At 41.5% G+C, this 23,952-nt stretch overlaps 3 protein-coding genes across 5 annotated transcripts; 2 read left to right on the forward strand and 1 right to left on the reverse strand.

The window, feature by feature from the left end:
* The first annotated feature begins 1,936 nt into the window (after positions 1-1,936).
* LOC100194710 (protein C-ets-2) lies at positions 1,937-6,194 on the forward strand. 2 transcript variants are annotated; one of them, XM_014165442.2, is made up of 8 exons: positions 1,937-2,290; positions 2,502-2,583; positions 3,510-3,590; positions 3,764-3,838; positions 3,982-4,182; positions 4,445-4,699; positions 4,938-5,056; positions 5,197-6,194. In XM_014165442.2, the coding sequence occupies exons 2-8, from the start codon at positions 2,502-2,504 to the stop codon at positions 5,476-5,478; spliced, it is 1,095 nt and encodes a 364-aa protein (XP_014020917.1). In that variant the 5' UTR covers positions 1,937-2,290; the 3' UTR covers positions 5,479-6,194. The 2 variants fall into 2 exon arrangements, with proteins under 2 accessions (XP_014020917.1, XP_014020911.1); XM_014165436.2 differs by having other exon boundaries at positions 1,941-2,290; positions 3,477-3,590.
* Positions 6,195-6,362: 168 nt separating this feature from the next.
* On the forward strand, positions 6,363-8,658 carry LOC106582385 (apoptosis-associated speck-like protein containing a CARD). 2 transcript variants are annotated; one of them, XM_014165452.2, is made up of 3 exons: positions 6,363-6,763; positions 7,169-7,246; positions 8,255-8,658. In XM_014165452.2, the coding sequence occupies exons 1-3, from the start codon at positions 6,499-6,501 to the stop codon at positions 8,515-8,517; spliced, it is 606 nt and encodes a 201-aa protein (XP_014020927.1). In that variant the 5' UTR covers positions 6,363-6,498; the 3' UTR covers positions 8,518-8,658. The 2 variants fall into 2 exon arrangements, with proteins under 2 accessions (XP_014020927.1, XP_014020936.1); XM_014165461.2 differs by having other exon boundaries at positions 6,366-6,763; positions 7,181-7,246.
* Positions 8,659-19,664: 11,006 nt separating this feature from the next.
* LOC106581681 (sodium channel subunit beta-1-like) lies at positions 19,665-23,692 on the reverse strand (the record flags this gene model as incomplete). Its single annotated transcript, XM_014163908.2, has 6 exons — positions 19,665-20,878; positions 21,101-21,155; positions 21,386-21,560; positions 21,977-22,036; positions 23,012-23,189; positions 23,471-23,692. Coding segments are annotated over 5 exons (681 nt in total), but the record flags the coding sequence as incomplete, so codon positions are not given.
* Between the last annotated feature and the right edge of the window lie 260 nt (positions 23,693-23,952).

Consider the following 23,952-nt stretch of genomic DNA (forward strand, 5'->3'; position numbering starts at 1 on the left):
AAAAGTTGATCAGGCTGATGATTGGACATGGAGCAATAAAGGTGCAGATAGGGTTGGGCTTCTATAGGCTTTGGTCCGAGTGTTCTCATTCAGCAATGTTTTGAGAAATATTTATTGCCATCATGCATTTTGAGGTGCACAAACACATTACATCACGTGTGTTCCAAGCAACATGTCATTTACAAATGAATGTAGGCCTATTTCCAATTTGTTCTTGGGCATTGTTGAGAGAAATACATTCGTTTGTCATTCAAACGCCTGTTGCTTGCAACTTTCTAAACTTGAATAGCCTCACCATAATAACCATAGTGGTAATGAACATTGTATAGCCTTCCTGTAGTTTTTCTAAATATGACTCCGGAAATTGCAACTGATGTCTAAAAATCTCTGACCGCAAACTTGCACACTGTGATAAAAAAGAACCTCCTTCCAAAGTAGGTTACAAAGAAAGACCATGTTCCCTTTAGCAAACGGATCATTTAAATGTTCTCTGACAAATAACCATCTATCGTCGATGTAGGAAAGGGCATATTTTAAGGCCTGTACTTTTTGAGTCTGCAAGTAGGCCTATAGATGGTGACTATAGATATGGCTATGATATGATAGACACAATGCACTTCCTTGAGGTTGAATGTAAATGGGGACTTTAAAACCATGTTTTATGAATTTGTTTATTATTTAATAGTGTGCAAAGTTAGACAATAGAAAATGTGAGTTTCTGTATTTCATTAGAAAAGATTTGTCTTTAATGATCAATTTCCATGGGTTTATCATGAAAGTTATCACACGTTGTTTATGCCTCAATCTGGCTTCAACGCATGCGTGGAGTAGCCCATACCTACTTTACTTTGTCTATCACTGTAATATGTTCAGAAAATCGAAACTTTCTTTGGCCTTTTATGTCAAAATAAATTCAAATAAATACATAAATAGCCCAGCTGAGATGATCCCAAGCCCTTTACAAGGCACAGCATTAATAGCCTACTAGTATGCCTAGATTTAGTATGCATTTTCTGTCTTATACATTTAAAAGTTTCCTCATTTGTGGAAGGAAATAACGAAAAATAGTTGAACTGTCCTTTCAGTCCACTGAACAATGTTTAGGCCTATTTTTATTTATTAAGATCATCTATGAGATATTTTGATTAAGGTTATGGCTTTGTTCAGCTTTGTAATATTCTGGAGTTTTTCATTGTGTCATTCAGTTGGTAAATCAGTTGAGTTGATGTTGGACTCGTCATCATTAGGCCGGCCAGGAGGTTGTGTAACTCGAACCCCCATGTGTCCTTGTTTGGAGACGGGGGGTCCCAATCACGACTCGTGTGTCTCCCACACCGTGCACGACTTGGCAGCTCACTTTTCCAGATGTATTTTTTTCTCTGATGGGGAAAATTGCGGTGTTTGTTTGTACAAGGCGCTTGTGCGGGCCTTATCTGCTCAGGCCACTCACACCGTGATTTCAGAGCTTCAGCATGTAGTTTACGGGCTATTGTTCTGTCGAATGGCTTGTAAAGATATGCTCATGGCCTCCCACCTCATTATAAGCAACTTGCAAGTTCTGATTTTAAAACACCCTATCTGTCCTCCGCCCTGGCTGGCATGGGTTTATGCTTAGTCGACGTTGCCAAGCATAGAGAAAGGTAATGATTTCCATAGATTTTTTTAATTACTAAGTCAATAGCCAATTGATAGGCATACAGGCGTTTTGGTGTAGCCGATTGGGTAGTCGCTATTGACCTAATTGGGGGGAAAACATTTTCTCAGTACATTGGCAAGTTTTATATTGGCCTAATTTAAATAAAATAATTTGTAGATCAAGTTGTATTCCTATAAAATATAGCTATGAATACACTAATAAACTTTCCATACATTATATGATCATGAATGGGTTGTCAATTTATCATGGGAGTAAGATAGCCAATTGGGCATGCAATGTTAATTAGATTTTGGGCGCTCAATTGACCATTTTATGATACATTTTTGTGAATGGGTGTGTGTCTGGCTGCCAAATCTGTGTTCGTGAGTCGTGGCTGACGTCACGGCCAGTTAAACAGCAGTTTTTTGGGACTGGGGAGTCACGAAGCAAGAGGACACATTCCTTTGCACCGGGGAGCAGGCACGCCCCTCAAAGCTCCGCTGCTTTATAACGGGACTGGGCCGGGCAGAGGGAGACAACACAACTGTAACTCTGAACTCCAAGTGGAAGCAACTGTTCCCGTCAAATACGTACTGGGATACCATCCTGAAATCCAACGAGAGAAACATAGACACCAGAGACTCTAAAATAAAGGTAGGATTTTGCCTCCTGCGATTTTAAGTTTGTTTATGTATGCAGCCTGCACGAACCCTTAAATGATTATGAATGCAATATATATTTACATTTTCAGAGACCATTTTAAAGAAATCCGATTATGCATATCAACCAAAGCTGTAAAATTGTATGAAAAAGATGTTCCACAATAAAATGGGCATGACATATGTATTCCACTTTTTCCACACAGATGGATATGTACCAAGCTGGATATTATATGGAAGACTTTAGGACACAGGAAGTCCCTGCTGGTTTGGACTTTGCATCATATGGTAAGTCATGTTCTCATTGGATAACTTATTGATGAACACTTATCAATGCAAAAGTTCAGATTGAACTACACCCCAAACCAAATAACTGTCACCAACGCCACTAGAATTCTGATGAATCATCAACTTTATTAGTTCTCATTGTACCCTCTGAAAATAACTTTCAGAGTATCCACATTTTTCTATGATAAGATTTTGAGCTATGTTTCCTGTAGCTCTGTGTAGTAGTTGAAGGACAACGGAAATGTTTTTTGCATAGTTAGTATCTCATCAGCCCTGTCAGGAACTCAAAATGAGACCTTGACATCTGCTTCTTCTACCCAACCGAGGGCTGCGTCAGGAATAGGGCTGCTGGGGTGTGTGTCCATGCACTGTTTGTAGGAATGTCAGTCTGACTGAGGGAGGTAGAGCGAGGCCGGGTGGTCGGGTTAAAGACCCTCCCTCTCTCTTTCCCTAATCCTTTCCTCCAGACTTCCTTCTCCAACAGATTTAGAGCCCCTCTCCTCCCCCTTCATCACTACTCTGTCACACTCCCTCCGCTGGCGCTTCCTCCTCTTTCCCTCTGTTTCCCTTTCTCCCTCCATTCAACTAAAATGGATATGGTTGAGATTTTGTTCTGGGTGCCTCAGAATAGTTGTTGAATAGATATATTAATGTATTATTATTACTATTATTAAACGTAAATAAGAATGAGTAATAGTAGTAGACCATAACATTATTATTGCTTCAAAAATAGCAGTTAGACAGTTTTTCGAGATAAGCTTGTAACCCCTTCATATCAATATAACTCATTACATTCTAAACCATTTCTATTTCTATTCCATTTTGAGTTCTGTTCAGATCTTTATGCCTTTTGACTCATCCCCATCCTTCTCTTCTATCTCTGTGACCTCCAGACTACAGTGACGAAGACCTGTCTTTTCTATTAGACAGTAAAGGACCCGAGCAGCAGCAGTATCCAGAGAGTTCTGGAGAGCTGCAGAAGAATCCACGTCCGTACGACAACAAAGGTACGCATATAAAGACTCTTATAGAGGTTGTTTAACAACCACTTTATTAGACCACTCTGATAATAATTCTGGGGGAAAAAATCACTAGATAGGCCTGTCAATGACCATTGACTAACTTCCAATGTTGCTCACGTGTTTTTATTTTTGACGTCTTTCATTCTTTTTTTTTTCAGTAACCTCCAGTGACTCTGTCCTGTTCAACCTGGATTCATACCCAGAGTTTAACTGTTGGGCGTCATACCCAAGTGGTGAGTGTCAGTCCCCTATTCTCCAATGCATATGTTTCTATCATTTTGAGAATGATTCTATTATCAACACCTGTTGTAGTATTAGAAATGAATGAATATTGATCATGATTGTTCATTCCTTTTTTCTCTCTATCCATTATTAGATGGGCTGACTTTGGGCCAGTCTCAAGCGGGGTGCCAGGATTCCACCCAGACGTACCACAGCCTTGTGCCCCTGTGTTCCCCAGCCCAGAGTGGACAGTTCAGCCCAGGCATGGAGGATGCCAGCACCAGCAACTCTGTCCTCCCTGGAAAAGGAACGAGCCACAGAGGGACCCCCAGCACTGTCTGCCTGGACCACCTCAGTAAGAAAGACCACACATTTGAGACATAATGCAAAAAAAAATGGAATTAACCAATGCATGACCATTAGGCCTGTTTGTGTTTAGAAACATATTGCCAGTTTTTTGTAGGTTGTGTAATGTCTAATTCATATCATTTTTCAAGCTGTCTGTTATTACCAGCTCTTCTTCGTTTATTTCACTTTAAAAATAACCACACAGAGAAATCCATAGGCTATGATTACTTTGATAATATATGCAATATCTAACTCCTCCTCTTCCATAGGTGAAGCTGAGCACCGTCACTCAGGTGAAAAACTGTACGCACAGAAGACGTCACCCTCCTTCTGGCCAGACTACCCCTCTCCCAGCTACTGCGTATCCCTGCTGCCCCCTCACCACCCTCCATCTTGTTCCTCAACCCCTGGACCACAGCAGCCCTCAGAGCAGTACTGCCCCCGTGTGGCCAAACGCAAAAGTACACACTCCCAAAGACCCGAGAGGGAAGGAGGACAAGTGATGAGAATGTCAGCTTATCCAGGTGAGACTAGTCTCTTATCATGACTTATCATTACTACTGTTATACAAGTGTGTGTGTATATTGGAGCCTGATTGTGTGTTTGCTCTAGAATGTGTTTTTGTCATTACTGTGTCTTTTAAAATGAAACAAATTCATAGTATATCTTAAGAGTAGCAGGCAAAAACAACTTTTGTATGCAGTCTAGGGTTAAAGATAATACAATTCTGAATTTTTTTCATATGCATTTCTCTCTATTCAGGATCAGGGCCCATCCAATTGTGGCAGTTCTTACTGGAGCTGCTTCTAGACTCCGCCTGCTGTACCTTCATCTGCTGGACAGGAGACGGTTGGGAGTTCAAGATGTCCGACCCAGCAGAGGTGAGTTTCTCTACTGATTGTGAGAGATTTGAACCACTCGTAGTAGGAGTTGGAAACCAGCATAGGATTGAGCAATGGGAATATGCTATCAGGTGTTTGTGATTCTTTTTTAACCATCACCCCCTTTGTGTTTCATCCAGGTGGCCAAGCGCTGGGGCCAGTGTAAGAACAAGCCCAAGATGAACTACGAGAAGCTGAGCCGCGGCCTGCGCTACTACTACCACAAGAACATCATCCACAAAACGACGGGCAAGCGCTACGTCTACCGTTTCGTCTTGGACGTGCAGGGGATGTTGGGAAAGACGGCACAGGAGGTCCTGGCCAGCCTGAACATTTTACCCACGGGTACAGAGTCATCCTGGCAAGGCCAGGGGGCACCAGTATCATCACCAGTGTCCAGCGAAGCATGGGCGTCGCAGTAGAGGGAGTGTACCAGCACCACTGGTTCTCATTGGTGCTATTGTCTCTTGATAGTGTTATGGCTACATCACTAGAAAAATGCTATGTAGAATAAGCATGCCTCTTTGACATGTAGAAAAGGAATAACATCGGCTCTATTCATGGGATTTCTATCTGCAACATTAGACAATGTTTGGTGTAACACTTTTATTACCAAGTGATACAGTAGTAGCCATAGCTGTGGGAAGTAGGCATGTTGAGGTTGCTGCAGCACCCCCTGAAAAATCTGAATTTAAAAAAGTAAGTAGTAGCCTTCAATTTGATTTGGTTTTAGTGTATGACTTACCTCCTATTAACATCAGCATAATAAGAGCTCAATGAAACTGTATGCCCAGCTGTCTCCAATACTGATGCTCTTTATGGTAATGACATGGTTAGTGATTAACAACCCCCCTCCATCCTCAAGTACTTATTTCCCCCTCTAAAATAATGGGTGCATGACACCCCTGCTTACCACCCATGCTGTTATCCATGCTGTTGAACAATGTTTGACATTAACTTTGACTGTGAGGATCAGTCTGTTTTTATACTCTTACATATCTACCTCTTTTATTGCTGACAAAATAAAGCTAAGGGGGACAATGCTTGTTCTGTTGAATATAATGTGTGTGATTTGCATGATTTAGGGAACAATGTTTGTAAAATGATTGTAAATAAACTGTACATAACTTAAATACTATTTACATTTTCTGTATTATTTCGAAAGGTATAAAACTAAAATGAGCAGGCAAAAATATATACAAATAATATAATAGATTCGATAAGATACATTCTAAATGACATTTTTGTAAAAATGTAATGGATTAGGCTATTTTGTTTCTGCTGGAGTGTGCTGACGGACCTCCCCTGGTCTATGACGTGTGACGGTGTGAATTGTACAGTACCTTGAAGAGAAGACAGTCAGTAGCCTATTAGACAACATAATAGAAGACACGTAGCCTAAAGTCACAAAACCTTGTTGAAATTACAGTTTGGCATAAAATATGTCGAAAACCGTTGGCGATATATTAATTGGAGTCCTTGATGACTTGGGTGAGGCTGAATTGAAGAAGTTCAGACGTAAACTCTGTGACCGAAAGCAGGAGCCAAAAGTTCGCCGGGGCATTGTTGAGAAAGCGGACCCAGTGGACTTGGTAGACATTCTGACCCGTACCTTCACTGAAGACGGCGCTGTGAATGTGGCTATAGAGGTCTTGGGTGCAATTAACTGCCAAGATGTCGCAGAGGAACTGACGGAATTCAAGAAATGTAAGTCGAATAAAGTAGGAGGCACGTCCATTGGACATTTAAAAAAAACATATATATATATATATAATTTCATATTTGAAAGGTTTAAAAAACACTTCAGTTAACCCAAAAGTAGGCTAGAACAAAACTTGATTAGATCTAGGGCCTAATAAATTACATTGAAATGTCCATAACGTAGGTGAAGGAAAACTTTAAGGAAGTTGACAGTTTTACTTTCACTTATGCGAGCATTCTGTTTTGCTCTTCTGACCAGAATGATAGCATACAGTAGTATATATTACATTTGCAACTCAAAATAGGCCTAATACATTATGCAATAAACACTCGTTTAGATTGCCTGCTGATTTTGATTTATCTTTAGGTCTACTATTCATATTTTTATTCGATTGGTGGCATCTCATGAAGCCTATTTTACAGCTCAAGGATCTTGCGTAACATCGGGTGATGCAATGACAAGTGCAACTGGACCAAAGCTGAACAAAGGTAAACACTAAACCAGGTGTTATATAGCCTGTCTCAAATAGGCCAACGTTATTAAAATGTACAATACTGTTCAAAAGTTTGGGGTTACTTAAAAATGTCCTTGTTTTTGAAAGAAAATCGTTTTTTTTGTCCATTAAAATAACATCAAATTGATCAGAAATACAGTGTAGACATTGTTAATGTTGTAAATGACTATTTATCATTTTAAAAGGCTAATTGATCACTAGGAAACCCTTTTGTAATTATGTTAGCATAGCTGAAAATGGTTGTGCTGATTAAAGAAGCATTAAAACTGGCCTTCTTTAGACTAGTTGAGTATCTGGAGCATCAGCATTTGTGAGTTCAATTACAAGCTCAAAATGGCCAGAAACAAAGAACTTTCTTCTGAAACTCGTCAGTCTATTCTTGTTCTGAGAAATGAAGGCTATTCCATGCGAGATATCTCATACAACGCTGTGTACTACTCCCTTCACAGAACAGCGCAAACTGTCTCTAATCAGAATAGAAAGAGGAGTGGGAGGCCCCGGTGCACAACTGAGCAAGAGGACAAGTACATTAGAGTGTCTAGTTTTCTTTCAAAAACAAGAACATTTCTAAGTGACCCCATACTTTTGAATGGTAGTGTATGTATTACTGTAATTAGTGATGGTTTATGGGGAAACATTCAATACCTAAAGTATTTATCTTGATGAACAATGACAAAAGTCCTTCCTTTTAATTTCTTCTCCAACATATTGTAGGTGCAACTGCTGCCCTCCTCTAGAATCTTCAACAGCATTTTTAACTCCCCATAGCCTATTTAATCCTGTATGAATTAGAAAAAGTGCATCACGCCTATCCTCCAATTTTCACACCCTACACACATGCACGCATGCACACACATACACACACACAAACACGTAACATTATAGGAGGCGTGTAGAGATATAGGCACTATCAAATACATAATCTATGCTTTGCATTCCATCACTGCCAAAAGTCCCAAGCCATGTCCTATCTCTACCTCAGATAAACACTTTGTGGACCATCACCGGACGGCCCTGATCGACAGAGTGAGCCAGGTGGAACCCCTATTGGATAGACTCCAGGACAGGGGAATCATCACCCCAAACACCTACAGTGAAGTGAGGGCTAACAAAACCAACCAGAAAAAGATGAGGGAGCTTTTCGATGGCCCTCTGAAAGCATGTGGGTCCAAAGGCAAAGATATATTCTTAGATATCCTGATGGAGCTGGAGCCATTCCTAATCAGGGACCTGAAGGGGGAATAATGGAGATAGGGGCCATTCCATTTTTTTTTTTAAAGGCAAGCGACAACAATATGATGATAATAATGCCCTCTGTTTTACAGTATATTCTTAAATTGGAAAAATGAATTGTCTCCAAAGTTTGCAATAAATTAACACATTTTATTTTGGCTGCTGTTTTTTTCTTTTCCAAGGCAAATACTGTGTGGTGAATTCTGATCATAATTTTTTTTAAACCCAACAATAGAAAACATACGAATACATGTAGTAACAGTGTTATGCAGCCTATACAAATTAGTGAACAATTATTTGTTTCTTGAACATAAACAAGCATACGGCCATTTGAATGTAAACGTCTTCTTAACGTAAGAGAGCCATTGACAGCCTGGTCCTAGATCTGTTTTTTCTGTCTGGTCAATTAGTTGTCATTGTTTGCATAAGGAGCGGCAAGGACGGGCATGATGATGGCACAAACAGACTGGTACCCAGGAGTGTATTTTTTTGTCTCGTTAGAGTTTCCATTGGACACATTCAGGTAGGTCCCTCCGTTTCGTTCTTTCTGCTTTGTTTGCATCAGTCTTCTGTTTGGTTTCTTTTGGTTGCTAGCTAGTGATTACAGGCTAACATCCATATATGGCTGTCTGTAGACGTAGATGGCATAATGCCGCGTTCATGTGCTAGTCGGAAATAGGAAAGTACATTTTCGATTTATAACTGGTTGAGCTAGTCTGAACTAGGAAATGGACATTTCCGACTTCCTAACTGGTTGTAGTTATACACGTGCTGCGTTCAACAAGTTAACAAGTCGGAAATGCCGTTTCCTAGTTCCGACCAACACATGAACGCGGCATTAGGCTGTTTTTAATCGTTCCAATGAATTCTGCCTTTAGTTGCATGTACAACACATTCACAGTGTCTTTTTTCTTTTTGGGGAGGACACATCATCTGTTTAAAATGCAGGCTACTTGCACAAAATGTTATCTTAGTAGGCTTGTGTGACAATGCTTTGTTTGAACAAAACAAATTAATATTGAACAGTCAACTCAATGTATTAGAAATAAAATGCAATAAAAAATAAATTTAAAAAAGCAATAGACTATGCTGCTAGCATATTCAAACCCCACATTTGTTCACATTAAGTTTTGTCTTCAGTGTCTATCTGTAGTTTAAAAAAAACACAGGATTAGGCAAAAACGTCCACTCCCTGCATTCATTGGGAGAGTTAGCTAACAGCACCAAACAAGCATGTCCGACCCGTTCTTATTATACCTAGGTGATCCGACCTGATTGTTGTCTGGCGCTGAACCTAGTGTGAAATAATACTGTCTGAAACTAATGAGAAGGGTGACTGTATTTGAATAATGTTAGTGCAATTAGTATCTTGTTAGCTAGATACTTTGTTTATCTAAAACGCGCGAAGAACGATGCAGTTAGCCATGGAGTTCAGCTAGCACGATTTAGCTTCTAGCTATCCGGGTAATAAAGATGACAGCTAGCTACTGGTGTTCATTCATAACACGGGCATAGTTACTGTAGTCACCGATTACATGTCTGTGAGGTTACATGCTGTATCTTTAATGCATGTGACAGTAGGTGTCAAATTAAGAAGTGCATAATTCCATCAAATAGTGGACTACTACCAGCGTGGGTACCACCAATCTGTTTCTAATATCATGCCACTCCTTACCGATCCCTGGCAATGACATGGAGTACAAGGAGGGGCATGTTAGCAAAATTGGTTCTGGATTTCAGGCTAGACCGCTACGAACAAAATGTAAGCAATGGATCAAAAGCATCCTGTGACCTTTTCAAATGCATGATTTACATCCCTATGCTAATAATTAAGTGTGGGAACAAGTACAACAAGCAACATCGTGTTTCCTGTCACTGTTGGGCAGGTGTGTGCCTCTGTGTGTCACCAGCAGAGATGAGTTACGCCATACAGCTGTTGATTCACCATGGGGATTTCTGTCATGGCTGCGCGTTGCTCCCCCTGACCCGCCGGTTCCTTCTCCGCAAGCTGAGTTCTGGTCCCTGTGTGAGCTGCAGCCTTCGGGAGAGCTACCAGCTGCTACAGTTTGAGCTTCTGGATGAGGGCGAGAGTAGCCCTGCGCAGGTGAAAGAAGCCTACCTGCGCATGGCCAAGCTGTACCATCCAGACTCGTGCGCTGCTACGGCAGACGAGGCGCTGTTTGCGCGGATAGAGGAGGCATGCAGTGCGACATCAGAGAGGACATCGCGCAGATCCGAGAGAGACTGCTGCAGGGCAGGGCGCGGCTCACCGACCCCATGGGTCTCAGGGAGCATGCCCAGTGGCAGCAACTGTGTGGGGCGGTGGCGGAGGACCTTAAGAAACTCAATTAGACGTTGGATAACTTCAACCTGATTGCACCCATGCTTACCATGCAAATGGTCCACTTCTGTTTGGAGCACGAGAACGACCGCGCAGCGAAAGCAGCCATTCAAGGCAGACAGGAGAGGAAGAGGTAAAGAGTGAGGGAGTGGGAGGTGCAGAGAAGAGAAAGGGAGCAGGAGAAGATAAGATTAAAACACATCAACACTCTTAGCAAGGTGGCCTGCTGGCATGGATGCAGAATTTACTCAAATGAACAATGGACCATGAAGGCAAAATTAGATTAAAAAAAGGATATTTCAAATCAAACTTTTATCTATAATCCATTTACACAGGTGTCAACACACTTCGAAGAGGATGAGACAGAGGTGTTGAATCATTTGTCTATTATGTCATTTGCTGTGTTTTTGCTACATTGGGTTGATTACAGTAGCGTGTTATAACACACAGAAAACTAGAACAAGCCACTACTACAACACGGTTACTTGACCTTACTGTAACTCAACTGTGCTTTACAATAATGCTACACCGTGTCAGTGTCTGGACCTCAGGACACAATGGTAATGGTATTAGACTACAATAATCCGTTTAATGAAATACTTTTTGTCTACGTTTATAAGCTAAGCGATTCTAATTACATTGATTGGCTTCTTTGCTGAATGAAGGAATGAAAGCATAGAATACTCGATGTTCGTTATGAATGAGCAGTTGACTGAAACTGCTCTGAAACCTCTGAAGATTTTTTCGCACACTTCCAGTCAGATGAAAAAATCTTGAAATAGGAAGTAAGCTTTCGGGTCAGTCGACCTTCATCAGAGTCGATTGACCGAATGCTAAGCTACTATGAGTGGAAGTGTTCGGTGACTTTTTCCAGTTTTGCATTTTGCTTCCCGCAACTTCACTAGTCGATTATGGGTGTGCGGTAGATTCTGCCTAAGATTGCGTTGCAATAAAAGAGGTATTGTAACTCAATCTCTTTCTCACTTGTCATCGTGACTATAATACGTTATATTAGGATTGAGAACATCAACACTATTACCGCCTCACTATCCATCCCAACCTATCCTGGGAGCTGCTCCAATGCAGCAGGGTTGCAGATGACCATGGGGTTCTCCATATTGTCTCCAATACGTGTGTCTACCCCGTGCAGTGCTTGTGTGACGGCCCGTGGGAGGGTGAGTCCTTTGGTCCAGTCGTGGGAAATGTACTGGTGATACGGATCGTGGGAGCTCTCTACCTTCTTGGAGCGGATGTAGCTCAGCATGATACCAAACGTGAAGAAACTAAACATACCTACCATCAGTAGAACGTACACAAATCCCTGAGCTTGAGCCTTAGGCATAGCTCCGCGCACTGGGAGAACGGCCTGCTGGGTATTGTAGTTCTGAGGGAGAACTGGGACCGGTAAACCTGTGCCGTTCAGACATTGCTGTAGGAAGGATAGCAGGAGAGTCTGTAGCTCTGTGCCGTTTAAGTGCAGCATTGCTGACCTCTGCTGTGGAAGGGATCTGCTGCTCTGTCAACTGATGAGGGAGGAGAGCCTTGGTCAGTACACTCGCCCAATGAGACACACACAAAAACACACATTGCAGAAAGTCTAACACAGACACACCACAGCCAATTCGACACGAACACACAAACACCTTTGGAAGTTCAAGCTATTGTTGCTCACAAAGGTGCTAGTAGAAGATGATGATGGGGACCTTGTAAATAGAGTACTCTGTTGATTTCGAGGTCTTCATATCCCATAAGGGTATAAACTGTAAGGTAATCTGGTTCCACCTACTCTTCCTCTCCAAGACTTCTCTTTCTCTCACTGTACGGTCAGTTTGTGGTCACGTCTGTATTGTCATATCTGTATGGTCAGTGTATGCTCATGTGTGGTTGAGATGGAGCTAGGCTGTAGATCAAAGCAGCATTCAGACAGGAAGGAGAGTGGCGAGATTACCTTACAACAGGAGCAAATCACAAATCACCTCCAAACGTCCTAGCTATACCACTGCTTTTCCGTGTCTGTGTGTGTGCGTGCATGCGTGCGTTACCTGGAGACTCACCTTCAGGGGCCTAAGCAGTGGAGTGAACATTCAGCATTGCAGACGGAATGAACAACATATAATTGTGGCAATACTCCATTCTGCATGATAAACACATCCCAGTTAGTAGACCCCAGGCATTCTGCACCTAAGGAGTCCTTGGGACAATCTCATAATTTGCACATAGAATATTGTTTGACTATGCCTTTGGATGTTTGGTGTAAGCCTATACAAAAAGAATATCCTATAATCCCATTGTATGTTTTTCTGTGACCTCTGGGATAACTGTTTAATTTATCCTTATTGATTGTATCTTACTATTTCCGACTGCAATGAATATCAAGGTTGTGTGGTCTAAATTCGCATCCGTTAGCAGAGTTTGCCACCTGCTGGTCATTTTGGATTAGTTTCTGACAGAGGACCGCTGGCTCTGTTGCAAACGTTCAATTCAAGACAGATACATCGTTCGGACACAAAAGGAAAAGTCCCGAGTTTATGAGCACATTTGATTCGATTTTGCCTTGCTCCATATATGACTGTTCAAATTCTGCTTACAAACACTACGAAGAAATATACAGTGGCAGGTCTAGACGATCACACTCAACACTCCCACCTGCAAATCAACAGTCATTACATTCCTAAAACATGCTTAGGCAAGCCAAAGTATAGGTTGATCATGTCAAATCTTTTTTTTTTTTCATCGCTTTGGTACCATTTTCACAAGTATGTGATGAAATTTCACAACTCTTACTACATGACTCAAAACAGATCATCAAAAAGGCAGATTTAAAATTTTTTTTTTTTTACATACATTTCACCATCACTTAATCCAACTGCGCTTGATGGTTAATCACTTAACCGTTTGGTAAACCTATAGATTTTAAGCTTTTGTCAATTATGTATGGATTTTGAGAATTACAGATATAAAATGTGTGTTTGTAAAGTAGAAACATCTAAATTACATGTATGATACATGATAACCATACATAATGACTAGTCATTATTGCTAATTGATTTCACATAGTGTTAACCACAAGTGGTCACCATATAAAAGGGTGTGTGTCAACACTTGCAATTTCTTTCAACATGGAGCAGGATAGACAGCAAGGGAGAGGAAGAAATCAGAGAGGTGGGCATGGGCCCCATCAAAGAGGTCAAAGAGGTGGGCATTGGCCCCTTCAAAGAGGTGGACATCAGAGAGATGGCCGATTGCAGGGAACTGTTGTGTCTAGTGAAGTCCGGGCCATCGTCGTTGACCATGTGGTAAACAGAGGCCTTACCATGGCAGAGGCTGCCAGATTTGTTCACCCCAATCTGAAAAGATCAACTGTCAATTCCATCATGAGAACATTTTGCCAAGAAAACCAGTAAATCTGTAGGATATGCACCATTACAAAACATAGCTGCTATGGCTGACTTGCTTAAACAAATGTGGTTTCTACTGACAATTGAGATGTACAAACTATGGCATAAGGGAACGATGAGCGGATAACAATGAGGCATTCCGTAATTTCGATTAAGACATTAATGAGCGAGCTAAAACGGACGTAGTCAATATAACTATGTGTTCAGCACTTTTGAAATGTACATCAACAGAATGCAGAACATGGGCTGCTCTTACAGTAGTCAGTCAGAACCATAGGATAAAGGGGGCATATAAGCTAACAATGAAACCTCTTACAATATTAGATGACATTTCTCAAAAACAGATTATAGGCTACTTGTGCAGTACCACCGAGTTAGAACAGCAACGTTAGGCGAAATTAAGAGGTGAAAATAGACCAAATTATTTTGGTGAGGCACATGGGCTACTAACAGCTTACTACACAACATACACTTAGTATTACTTAATTAGCTACAGTATACATATCTCCCTGGCATATTACATAATTTATGCAGCAGCATACAAGACATTATTGGACTCATCTTGGCTTGTGATGTGCTCACTTAAACATGAAGGTGGCGCGGCGGTCCTTTGTCGGCAAATTTGTCATCATAGTCTGGCATTCTCTGGATTATTGGTGGGAACTCGGACAAAAAACACACAGCCACTCCATTGAATAGCAGGCTAGTGGTTGCTTTGCAATGCTTGCAGTAGTTAGCCACTGATTCCTTCCAAACGACTCTGTAAGAATTTGCAATTTCCAACTTGTTGTCTATCTTTATGTCCAATGGCCGATGAGAACCGATACGTTTTATCTTTAATTTCTCTTCATTATTTCTCTTCATATGACAAGGATTTGGCAGTAGATTGCTAACTTGATTCATGATGATGACTTCTAGCTAAGATTTTGAAAGTAAGACGTTGACACGATCAGTTCAATCAAAGCTACTGTACATATAACGTGATTTGACATCATTTTATCTGTGGCCAATGACCTTGAGCCTTCTTGGAAGGGCACTTGTAATATAACTCTATGGCAGGACCCAAAGGGCTGAAGTTTTGGATGTCTACCCTTACTAAGGACTTAAACTTAGCGATGACTCAGTGTCCTATGGGTGACAGAACACTGAGCCAATCACGGCGCAATGCTCCTATTTTTTGCTTGCTTGCCCCACCACCACAGAAAGCACTGGGCTAGGCTGAAACACCTGCATTTTGGAACTGCCTTACTCAAGAAAACAAAAAATAGGCCGTGTATGTGACTTTATTAACTCAATTATATATTTTTTTACATTGTTAGCAAACTGATATGTGACACATAAATGCCAAAATAACATGCAAAACAGGCAAGCCCCCCCCAAAAAAACATATATATATATATATATACACACACATATATGTACACACATATAAACTGCTCAAAAAAATAAAGGGAACACTAAAATAACACATCCTAGATCTGAATGAATGAAATAATCTTATTAAATACTTTTTTTTTTACATAGTTGAATGTGCTGACAACAAAATCACACAAAAATAATCAATGGAAATCCAATTTATCAACCCATGGAGGTCTGGATTTGGAGTCACACTCAAAATTAAAGTGGAAAACCACACTACAGGCTGATCCAACTTTGATGTAATGTCCTTAAAACAAGTCAAAATGAGGCTCAGTAGTGTGTGTGGCCTCCACGTGCCTGTATGACCTCCCTACAACGCCTGGGCATGCTCCTGATGAGGTGGCGGATGGTCTCCTGAGGGATCTCCTCCCAGACCTGGACTAAAGCATCCGCCAACTCCTGGACAGTCTGTGGTGCAACGTGGCGTTGGTGGATGGAGCGAGACATGATGTCCCAGATGTGCTCAATTGGATTCAGGTCTGGGGAACGGGCGGGCCAGTCCATAGCATCAATGCCTTCCTCTTGCAGGAACTGCTGACACACTCCAGCCACATGAGGTCTAGCATTGTCTTGCATTAGGAGGAACCCAGGGCCAACCGCACCAGCATATGGTCTCACAAGGGGTCTGAGGATCTCATCTCGGTACCTAATGGCAGTCAGGCTACCTCTGGCGAGCACATGGAGGGCTGTGCGGCCCCCAAAGAAATGCCACCCCACACCATGACTGACCCACCGCCAAACCGGTCATGCTGGAGGATGTTGCAGGCAGCAGAACGTTCTCCACGGCGTCTCCAGACTCTGTCACGTCTGTCACATGTGCTCAGTGTGAACCTGCTTCATCTGTGAAGAGCACAGGGCGCCAGTGGCGAATTTGACAATCTTGGGGTTCTCTGGCAAATGCCAAACGTCCTGCACGGTGTTGGGCTGTAAGCACAACCCCCACCTGTGGACGTCGGGCCCTCATACTACCCTCATGGAGTCTGTTTCTGACCGTTTGAGCAGACACATGCACATTTGTGGCCTGCTGGAGGTCATTTTGCAGGGCTCTGGCAGTGCTCCTCCTGCTCCTCCTTGCACAAAGGCGGAGGTAGCGGTCCTGCTGCTGGGTTGTTGCCCTCCTACTTTCTCCTCCACGTCTCCTGATGTACTGGCCTGTCTCCTGGTAGCGCCTCCATGCTCTGGACACTACGCTGACAGATACAGCAAACCTTCTTGCCACAGCTCGCATTGATGTGTCATCCTGGATGAGCTGCACTACCTGAGCCACTTGTGTGGGTTGTAGACTCCGTCTCATGCTACCACTAGAGTGAAAGCACCGCCAGCATTCAAAAGTGACCAAAACATCAGCCAGGAAGCATAGGAACTGAGAAGTGGTCTGTGGTCACCACTGCAGAACCACTCCTTTATTGGGGGTGTCTTGCTAATTGCCTATAATTTCCACCTGTTGTCTATTCCATTTGCACAACAGCATGTGAAATGTATTGTCAATCAGTGTTGCTTCCTAAGTGGACAGTTTGATTTCACAGAAGTGTGATTGACTTGGAGTTACATTGTGTTGTTGAAGTGTTCCCTTTATTTTTTTGAGCAGTGTATATATATATATATATATATATATATATATATATATATATATATATATATATATATATATATATATATACACAATCACATATATATATATATATATATATATATATATATATATATATATATACACACACACATATATATATATATATATATATATATATATATACACAGATACATATATATAGCACACACACACACACACACACACATATATATATATATATATATATATATATATATATATATATATATACATACAGTTGAAGTCGGAAGTTAACATACACTTAGGTTGGAGTCATTAAAACTTGTTTTTCAACCACTTCACAAATTTGTTGTTAACAAACTATAGTTTTGGCAAGTCGGTTAGGACATCTAGTAATTTTTCCAACAATTGTTTTCAGACAGATTATTTCACTTATAATTCACTGTATCACAGTTCCAGTGGGTCAGAAGTTTACATACACTAAGTTGACTGTGCTTTTAAACAACTTGGAAAATTACAGAAAAATGATGTCATGGCTTTAGAAACTTCTGATAGGCTAATTGACATCATTTGAGTCTATTGGAGGTGTACCTGTGGATGTATTTCAAGGCCTACCTTCAAACTCAGTGCCTCTTTGCTTGACATCATGGGAAAATCAAAATAAATCAGCCAAGACCTCAGAAAAACAAACGTAGACCTCCACAAGTCTGGTTCATCCTTGGGAGCAATTTCCAAACGCCTGAAGGTACCACGTTCATCTGTACAAACAATAGTACGCAAGTATAAACACCATGGGAGCACGCAGCCGTCATCCCGCTCAGGAAGGAGACGCATTCTGTCTCCTAGAGGAAACCGGTACAAAAGTATCTATATCCATAGTAAAACGAGTCCTATATCGACATAACCTGAAAGTCCGCTCAGCAAGGAAAAAGCCACTGCTCCAAAACCGCCATAAAAAAAGCCAGACTACTGTTTGCAACTGCACATGGGGACAAAGATCATACTTTTTGGAAAAATGTCCTCTGGTCTGATGAAACAAAAATAGAACTGTTTGGCAATAATGATCATTGTTATGTTTGGAGGAAAAGGGGGAGGCTTGCAAGCTGAAGAACACCATCCCAACCTTGAAGTGGGGGTGGCAGCATCATGTTGTGGGGGTGCTTTGCTGCAGGAGGGACTGGTGCATTTCACAAAATAGATGGCATCATGAGGGAGGAAAATTATGTGGATATATTGAAGCAACATCTCAAGACATCAGTCAGGAACTTAAAGCTTGGTCGCAAATGGGTCTTCCAAATGGACAATGACCCCAAGCATACTTCCAAAGTTGTGGCAAAATGGCTTAAGGACAACAAAGTCAAGGAATTGGAGTGGCCATCACAAAGCCCTGGCCTCAATACTAAGTGATTTGAAGATGTTGTACCCACTGTGACTATTAAAACCGACCCTAACCAGAAACCATGGATGGATAGCGGCATTCGCACAAAACTGAAGGCGCGAACCACTGCATTTAACCATGGAAAGATGACTGGGAATATGGCTGAATATAAACAGTGTACTTATTCCCTAGGCAAGGCAATTAAACAAGCAAAATGTCGGTATAGGGACAAAGTGGAATCGCAATTTCAAAGGCTCAGACACAAGACATATGTGGCAGCATCTACAGGCAATTACGGACTACAAAAAGATAACCAGGCACGTCACAGACACCGACGTCTTGCTTCCAGACAAACTAAACACATTCTTTTCCCGCTTTGAGGATAATAAATACAGTGCCACCGATGCAGCCCGCTGCCAAGGACTGCGGGCCCTCCCTCTCCGTGGCCGACGTGAGTAAGACATTTAAACGTGTTAACCCTCGCAAGGTTGACGGCCCAGACGGCATCTCTAGCCGAGTCCTCAGAGCATGCGCAGACCAGTTGGCTTGTGTGTTTACGGACATATTCAATCTCTCCATAAGTACTGCAGAGATGCACTGCAGTACTTAATGCAGCTGGTGGCCACATCAGATACTGACTGTTACTTTTGATTTTGACCCCCCTTTGTTCAGGGACACATTATTCAATTTATGTTAGTCACATGTCTGTGGAATTTGTCTCAGTTGTTGAATCTTGTTATGTTCATACAAATATTTACACATGTTAAGTTTGCTGAGAATAACCGCAGTTGACAGTGAGAGGACGTTTCTTTTTTTGCTGAGTTTACCATATTCTACACATCTATTACATCTTGCCCATGCTGCTCGGTCATCGCTCATCCATATATTTATATGTACATGTTCTTATTCCATCCCTTTACTTAGATTTGTGTGTATTAGGTAGTTGTTGTGGAATTGTTAGATTTCTTGTTAGATATTACTGCACTGTCGGAACTAGAAATACAAGCATTTCGCTACACTCGCATTAACATCTGTTAACCATGTGTATGTGACCAATACAATTTGATTTGTGAGCCTATACCTGCTCCCATACTCTCTTTTCCTCAACCTTATTGAGGAATTATTTTCAGCATGGAGGTGGAACGTGTGTTGTTATGTGTTAATAACATTTAGACTACGTTACCCAGCAGGCTATGCGGGAAGTGAATGGTTAAAGAATGCCTTGCATGGCTAAACATGGAGTTTTCTAGCTGAAGTATATGTTCATTAAAAGTAGTTAAACCTACGCCACGGTTTGTCATTATATAAGGAACAAACATAACAGAAGGTGTACGATTACTTTCCCCATGAGCGTGCCACCCTCCTTCTGGCCATGGATGAGGCATGTAACACCATCAATGCAGACCAATATCAAGCTTGGATTTGCCTTACCAAAAGATTTTTACCGCAATGCATGAACAATGACATTCACTTGTGGATGAGAATTTATGGCCAAATGCTCAAGACAGGCTTGATGCAAATGAATGCATGCTAAACGTTGTTTTATTTTCATTTAATTTCTTACATTTGATTACAGACAGTATATCTATGATGCAATCAGCACTTCTAAGGGCGATTTGAAACACGTATCTTGCGATTTGAAACATGTAGCTTGCATGGTTTGCTATTGGATTAACTGGTAATTACAACGACTCATTTGAAAAGATATCGTTGTGTTTTGGTGATTTAAACCAATTCTCGTTACATTTCACAATAAACTTGAGTCAATGGTGTGGTGAGATATGTTTATAATCCAAATGAACTCACAATGACAGGTTTTGAATGAGACTTGCTGCATTACAAGTGTGACCAGCTTGGAGTTTTGGATTAAGAGTTGTGAAAATAGCACCAAAGCGATTAAAAAAAACTGTAACAACATGGTCGCAGATGAGATCTATCTATGTAGATGCGCAGTTGTTCCTGCCAAAGCGTTCTATGTAGCGTAGGTGGAACCATCTGTAATCAGAGCTTTGTCAGAACTGTTGATCCATCACGTGATGACATTCTCTGTTGACTTGACACACTAAGTCTATTCGGCACCACCTGTCAATCTAATCACCACTCACACCAGCTGCAACTACCTCGTACAATAAATCAAGTACATTGTAAACTGCATGTGTTACACACTATGCTAAGACATTCAAATTATGTTTCTATGATGTAATAGCCTTGTAGCGTAGTGGTAACAATTGCTTGTGACTGGGTTCTCCACCTTTGATGTTTACCTGTTAGATACACACAAACAAAATACATCAAGATCGAACATCTGCTTTAAGAATAGCAATGCAAAAAAGCTTTTGATTGCAGCAAAATGTGTTCTAAATTAGAATAGGGAAAGTAATTCAACTTATTCTCTACAGTCAGCGGTCTACAGTTAAATCTACGGTACAATCAAGCCTATAAACTTACACTTTCAATCATGTGAGAGGATTTCAAAACAAACTCACCGTAACAAGTCACTCCAGAAGCACTCCACCACAACTGACCTTTGAGTCTAAAGGTCTGGAAATGTCAAAAGATAGACTGAGTTAATGGTCAGGAAGTGAAAGAGATGGAGGGATAATGAGAGAGAAAAAATGACATAGAAAGTGAAGTTACAGTGTCTGGTATAGAGTAGAATGGAGAATATGTACCATAGACATCCTTTAATTCACAAATGATACAACCTCTGTGGTGTGTATATTTGCACAGTATGAAGTATACATTAGCAGATAGTTAAGACCGGCTCTCACTCGTTTATTAGGGCCAGTTCTTGGGCCCTCAAGGCTTTGCGGGCGTCCCGCGCCTCGTGTTCAGCCCAGATCTTGTTGTAGCAGTGGATCAGCACCACAATCATCCACAGCTGCAGCACCACGATCAGCACGTACATCATGATCTCTGACACCACCGACAACAGCTCCCGATTGGCTAGGAAGAGGAGAGGGAGTGCTATGCAGAGATCATGAGTACTTTACTGTATACATTCATTTCATTTCTATAGAGCACATGTAGAGTTCAAGGTGAATTGGAATTATTTTAAGTAGCTGGTTAATGGCCTCATTTTTAAATTGGTAGGGATGAGGAAGTAAGAAAAGCAAATGTGGATATTTAACAGTATTTTGGGATTCATCCTATCGTCACATAAATGTGTGTTACATAAGAGACATTGTTTTTTTACTAAGAGGGAAAAGAGTGTAAATATGCAGTGTGGTCAGACTGACTGAAAAACTAGAAGGAAGAACTTCAGGAGTTTGTCACATACACAACAAAGATCATTAAAGAGAGATTGATTTAAAAAGCAATAGATCGTAGAAACATTGTTCACTGGGAGGGATCCCCATTACCTTCGGCCACCACAGTAAGCTCCATCTCCTTTTTCACTGTGATATATTCATTATCCAATGGGAGGTATGATCGTGGACTTCAGGATGATCGTGGACTTCAGGAAACAGCAGAGGGAGCAGCCCCCTATCCACATCGACGGGACAGTAGTGGAGAAGGTGGAAAGTTTTAAGTTCCTCACACATCACGGACAAACTGAAATGGTCCACCCACACAGACAGCGTGGTGAAGAAGGCGCAGCAGCGCCTCTTCAACCTCAGGAGGCTGAAGAAATTCAGCTTGTCACCAAAAACACTCACAAACTTTTACAGATGCACAATCGAGAGCATCCTGTCAGGCTGTATCAGCGCCTGGTACGGCAACTGCTCCGCCCACAACCGTAAGGCTCTCCAGAGGGTAGTGAGGTCTGCACAACGCATCACCGGGGGCAAACTACCTGCCCTCCTGGACACCTACACCACCCGATGTCACAGGAAGGCCAAAAAGATCATCAAGGACAACAACCACCCGAGCCACTGCCTGTTCACCCCGCTATCATCCAGAAGGCGAGGTCAGTACAGGTGCATCAAAGCGGGGACCAAGAGACTAAAAAACAGCTTCTATCTCAAGGCCATCAGACTGTTAAACAGCAATCATTAACATTGAGTGGCTGCTGCCAACATACTGACTCATCTCTAGCCACTTTAATAATGAAAAAATTGATGTAATAAATGTATCACTAGCCACTTTAAACAATGCCACTTTATATAATGTTTACATAGCCTACATTACTCATCTCATATGTATATACTGTACTCTATACCATCTACTGCATCTTGCCAATGCCGTTCGGCCATTGCTCATTCAGATAGTTTTATGTACATATTCTTATTCGTTCTTTTACACTTGTGTGTATAAGGTAGTTGTTGTGAAATTGTTAGGTTAGATTACTTGTTAGATATTACTGCATGGTCGGAACTAGAAGCACAAGCATTTCGCTACACTTGCATTAACATCTGCTAACCATGTGTATGTGACCAATAAAATTTGATTTGATTTGAGGTAGAGGGTGCGCTGGAAGGTGCAGCGGTAGGTGCCCGTGTCGTTAAACGTGACGTTGTGAATGAAGACGGCTCCTATCTGTACGTCCTTACTCCCCATCGTTCCCTGCCACTCTAGCCGGTCATTAAAGTCCTCATGGAGGGTGTTGGGGTGTGGGTGGTCATAGTGAAAGCTCTAAAAAGAAAGTAGAACACCCACACAGTGTTTATATACTCCCAGAGTATAAGTTATGTAATATTTCAACCATGGTATTACACATACATTCCTCTATACCAAATTGTTCCATATTGTCATTTTTAGCCTTTCTACCGTCTTGGTAGTCAAGTCACATTTTATTTACAGTGCATTTAACAAGTCTCATTACACTTTACAAAAACATTATACACTTACATAATACACACTTAATAATACACAATATATAGTACAGCTAGTCACTATGTAGTAGGCCTACTTACGTGGATGTACTCCTCCTCTCCTGTGGCTCTGAAGTGCCAGTCAACCGTGGTATAGGCCTGGACCTCCTCTCTCCTCTTACAGGAGATGCAGCCCATGAGGAAGCTCTCCCTGGCCACTGCCTCTGTCATGGAGTCCACCTCGGCACAGCCCCCATGACAATGTGGCACTTGGGTAACCAGGGGATCATGGTGCCAGAGGCAGAGTAAGAGGAGCGGGAGTTGGGGTCAGAAGAGAGAAGAGCAAAGAATTAGACAGCAGTTTGACATGAAGACGAAGTCCTCGCCCAAGATCAATGGGGTTATAAATAACAACAACACTAACATGATCAGGAACAATACATTGTATTGATCATTAGAATCATGTATAATATAATAACCAAGCTAATATTGCAATTTTTGTAGGCTACATATCATATTATAACAACAGTACACACTTGACTTTTGCATTAGGCCATATATCTTTTTGGTCTCAAATGTTTTAA

Source organism: Salmo salar, chromosome ssa02 (assembly GCF_905237065.1).
Source record: "Salmo salar chromosome ssa02, Ssal_v3.1, whole genome shotgun sequence".
NCBI classification, from domain to species: Eukaryota; Metazoa; Chordata; class Actinopteri; order Salmoniformes; family Salmonidae; genus Salmo; species Salmo salar.

Coding starts and splice junctions, on each gene's coding strand:
- LOC100194710 (XM_014165436.2), top strand. CDS start 2,502: ATGGATATGTACCAAGCTGGATATTATATGGAAGACTTTAGGACACAG. Junction 3,839..3,981: donor TTGGGCGTCATACCCAAGTG/GTGAGTGTCAGT, acceptor ATCCATTATTAG/ATGGGCTGACTTTGGGCCAG. Junction 4,700..4,937: donor GAGAATGTCAGCTTATCCAG/GTGAGACTAGTC, acceptor CTCTCTATTCAG/GATCAGGGCCCATCCAATTG.
- LOC106582385 (XM_014165452.2), top strand. CDS start 6,499: ATGTCGAAAACCGTTGGCGATATATTAATTGGAGTCCTTGATGACTTG. Junction 6,764..7,168: donor ACTGACGGAATTCAAGAAAT/GTAAGTCGAATA, acceptor CATCTCATGAAG/CCTATTTTACAGCTCAAGGA. Junction 7,247..8,254: donor TGGACCAAAGCTGAACAAAG/GTAAACACTAAA, acceptor TCTCTACCTCAG/ATAAACACTTTGTGGACCAT.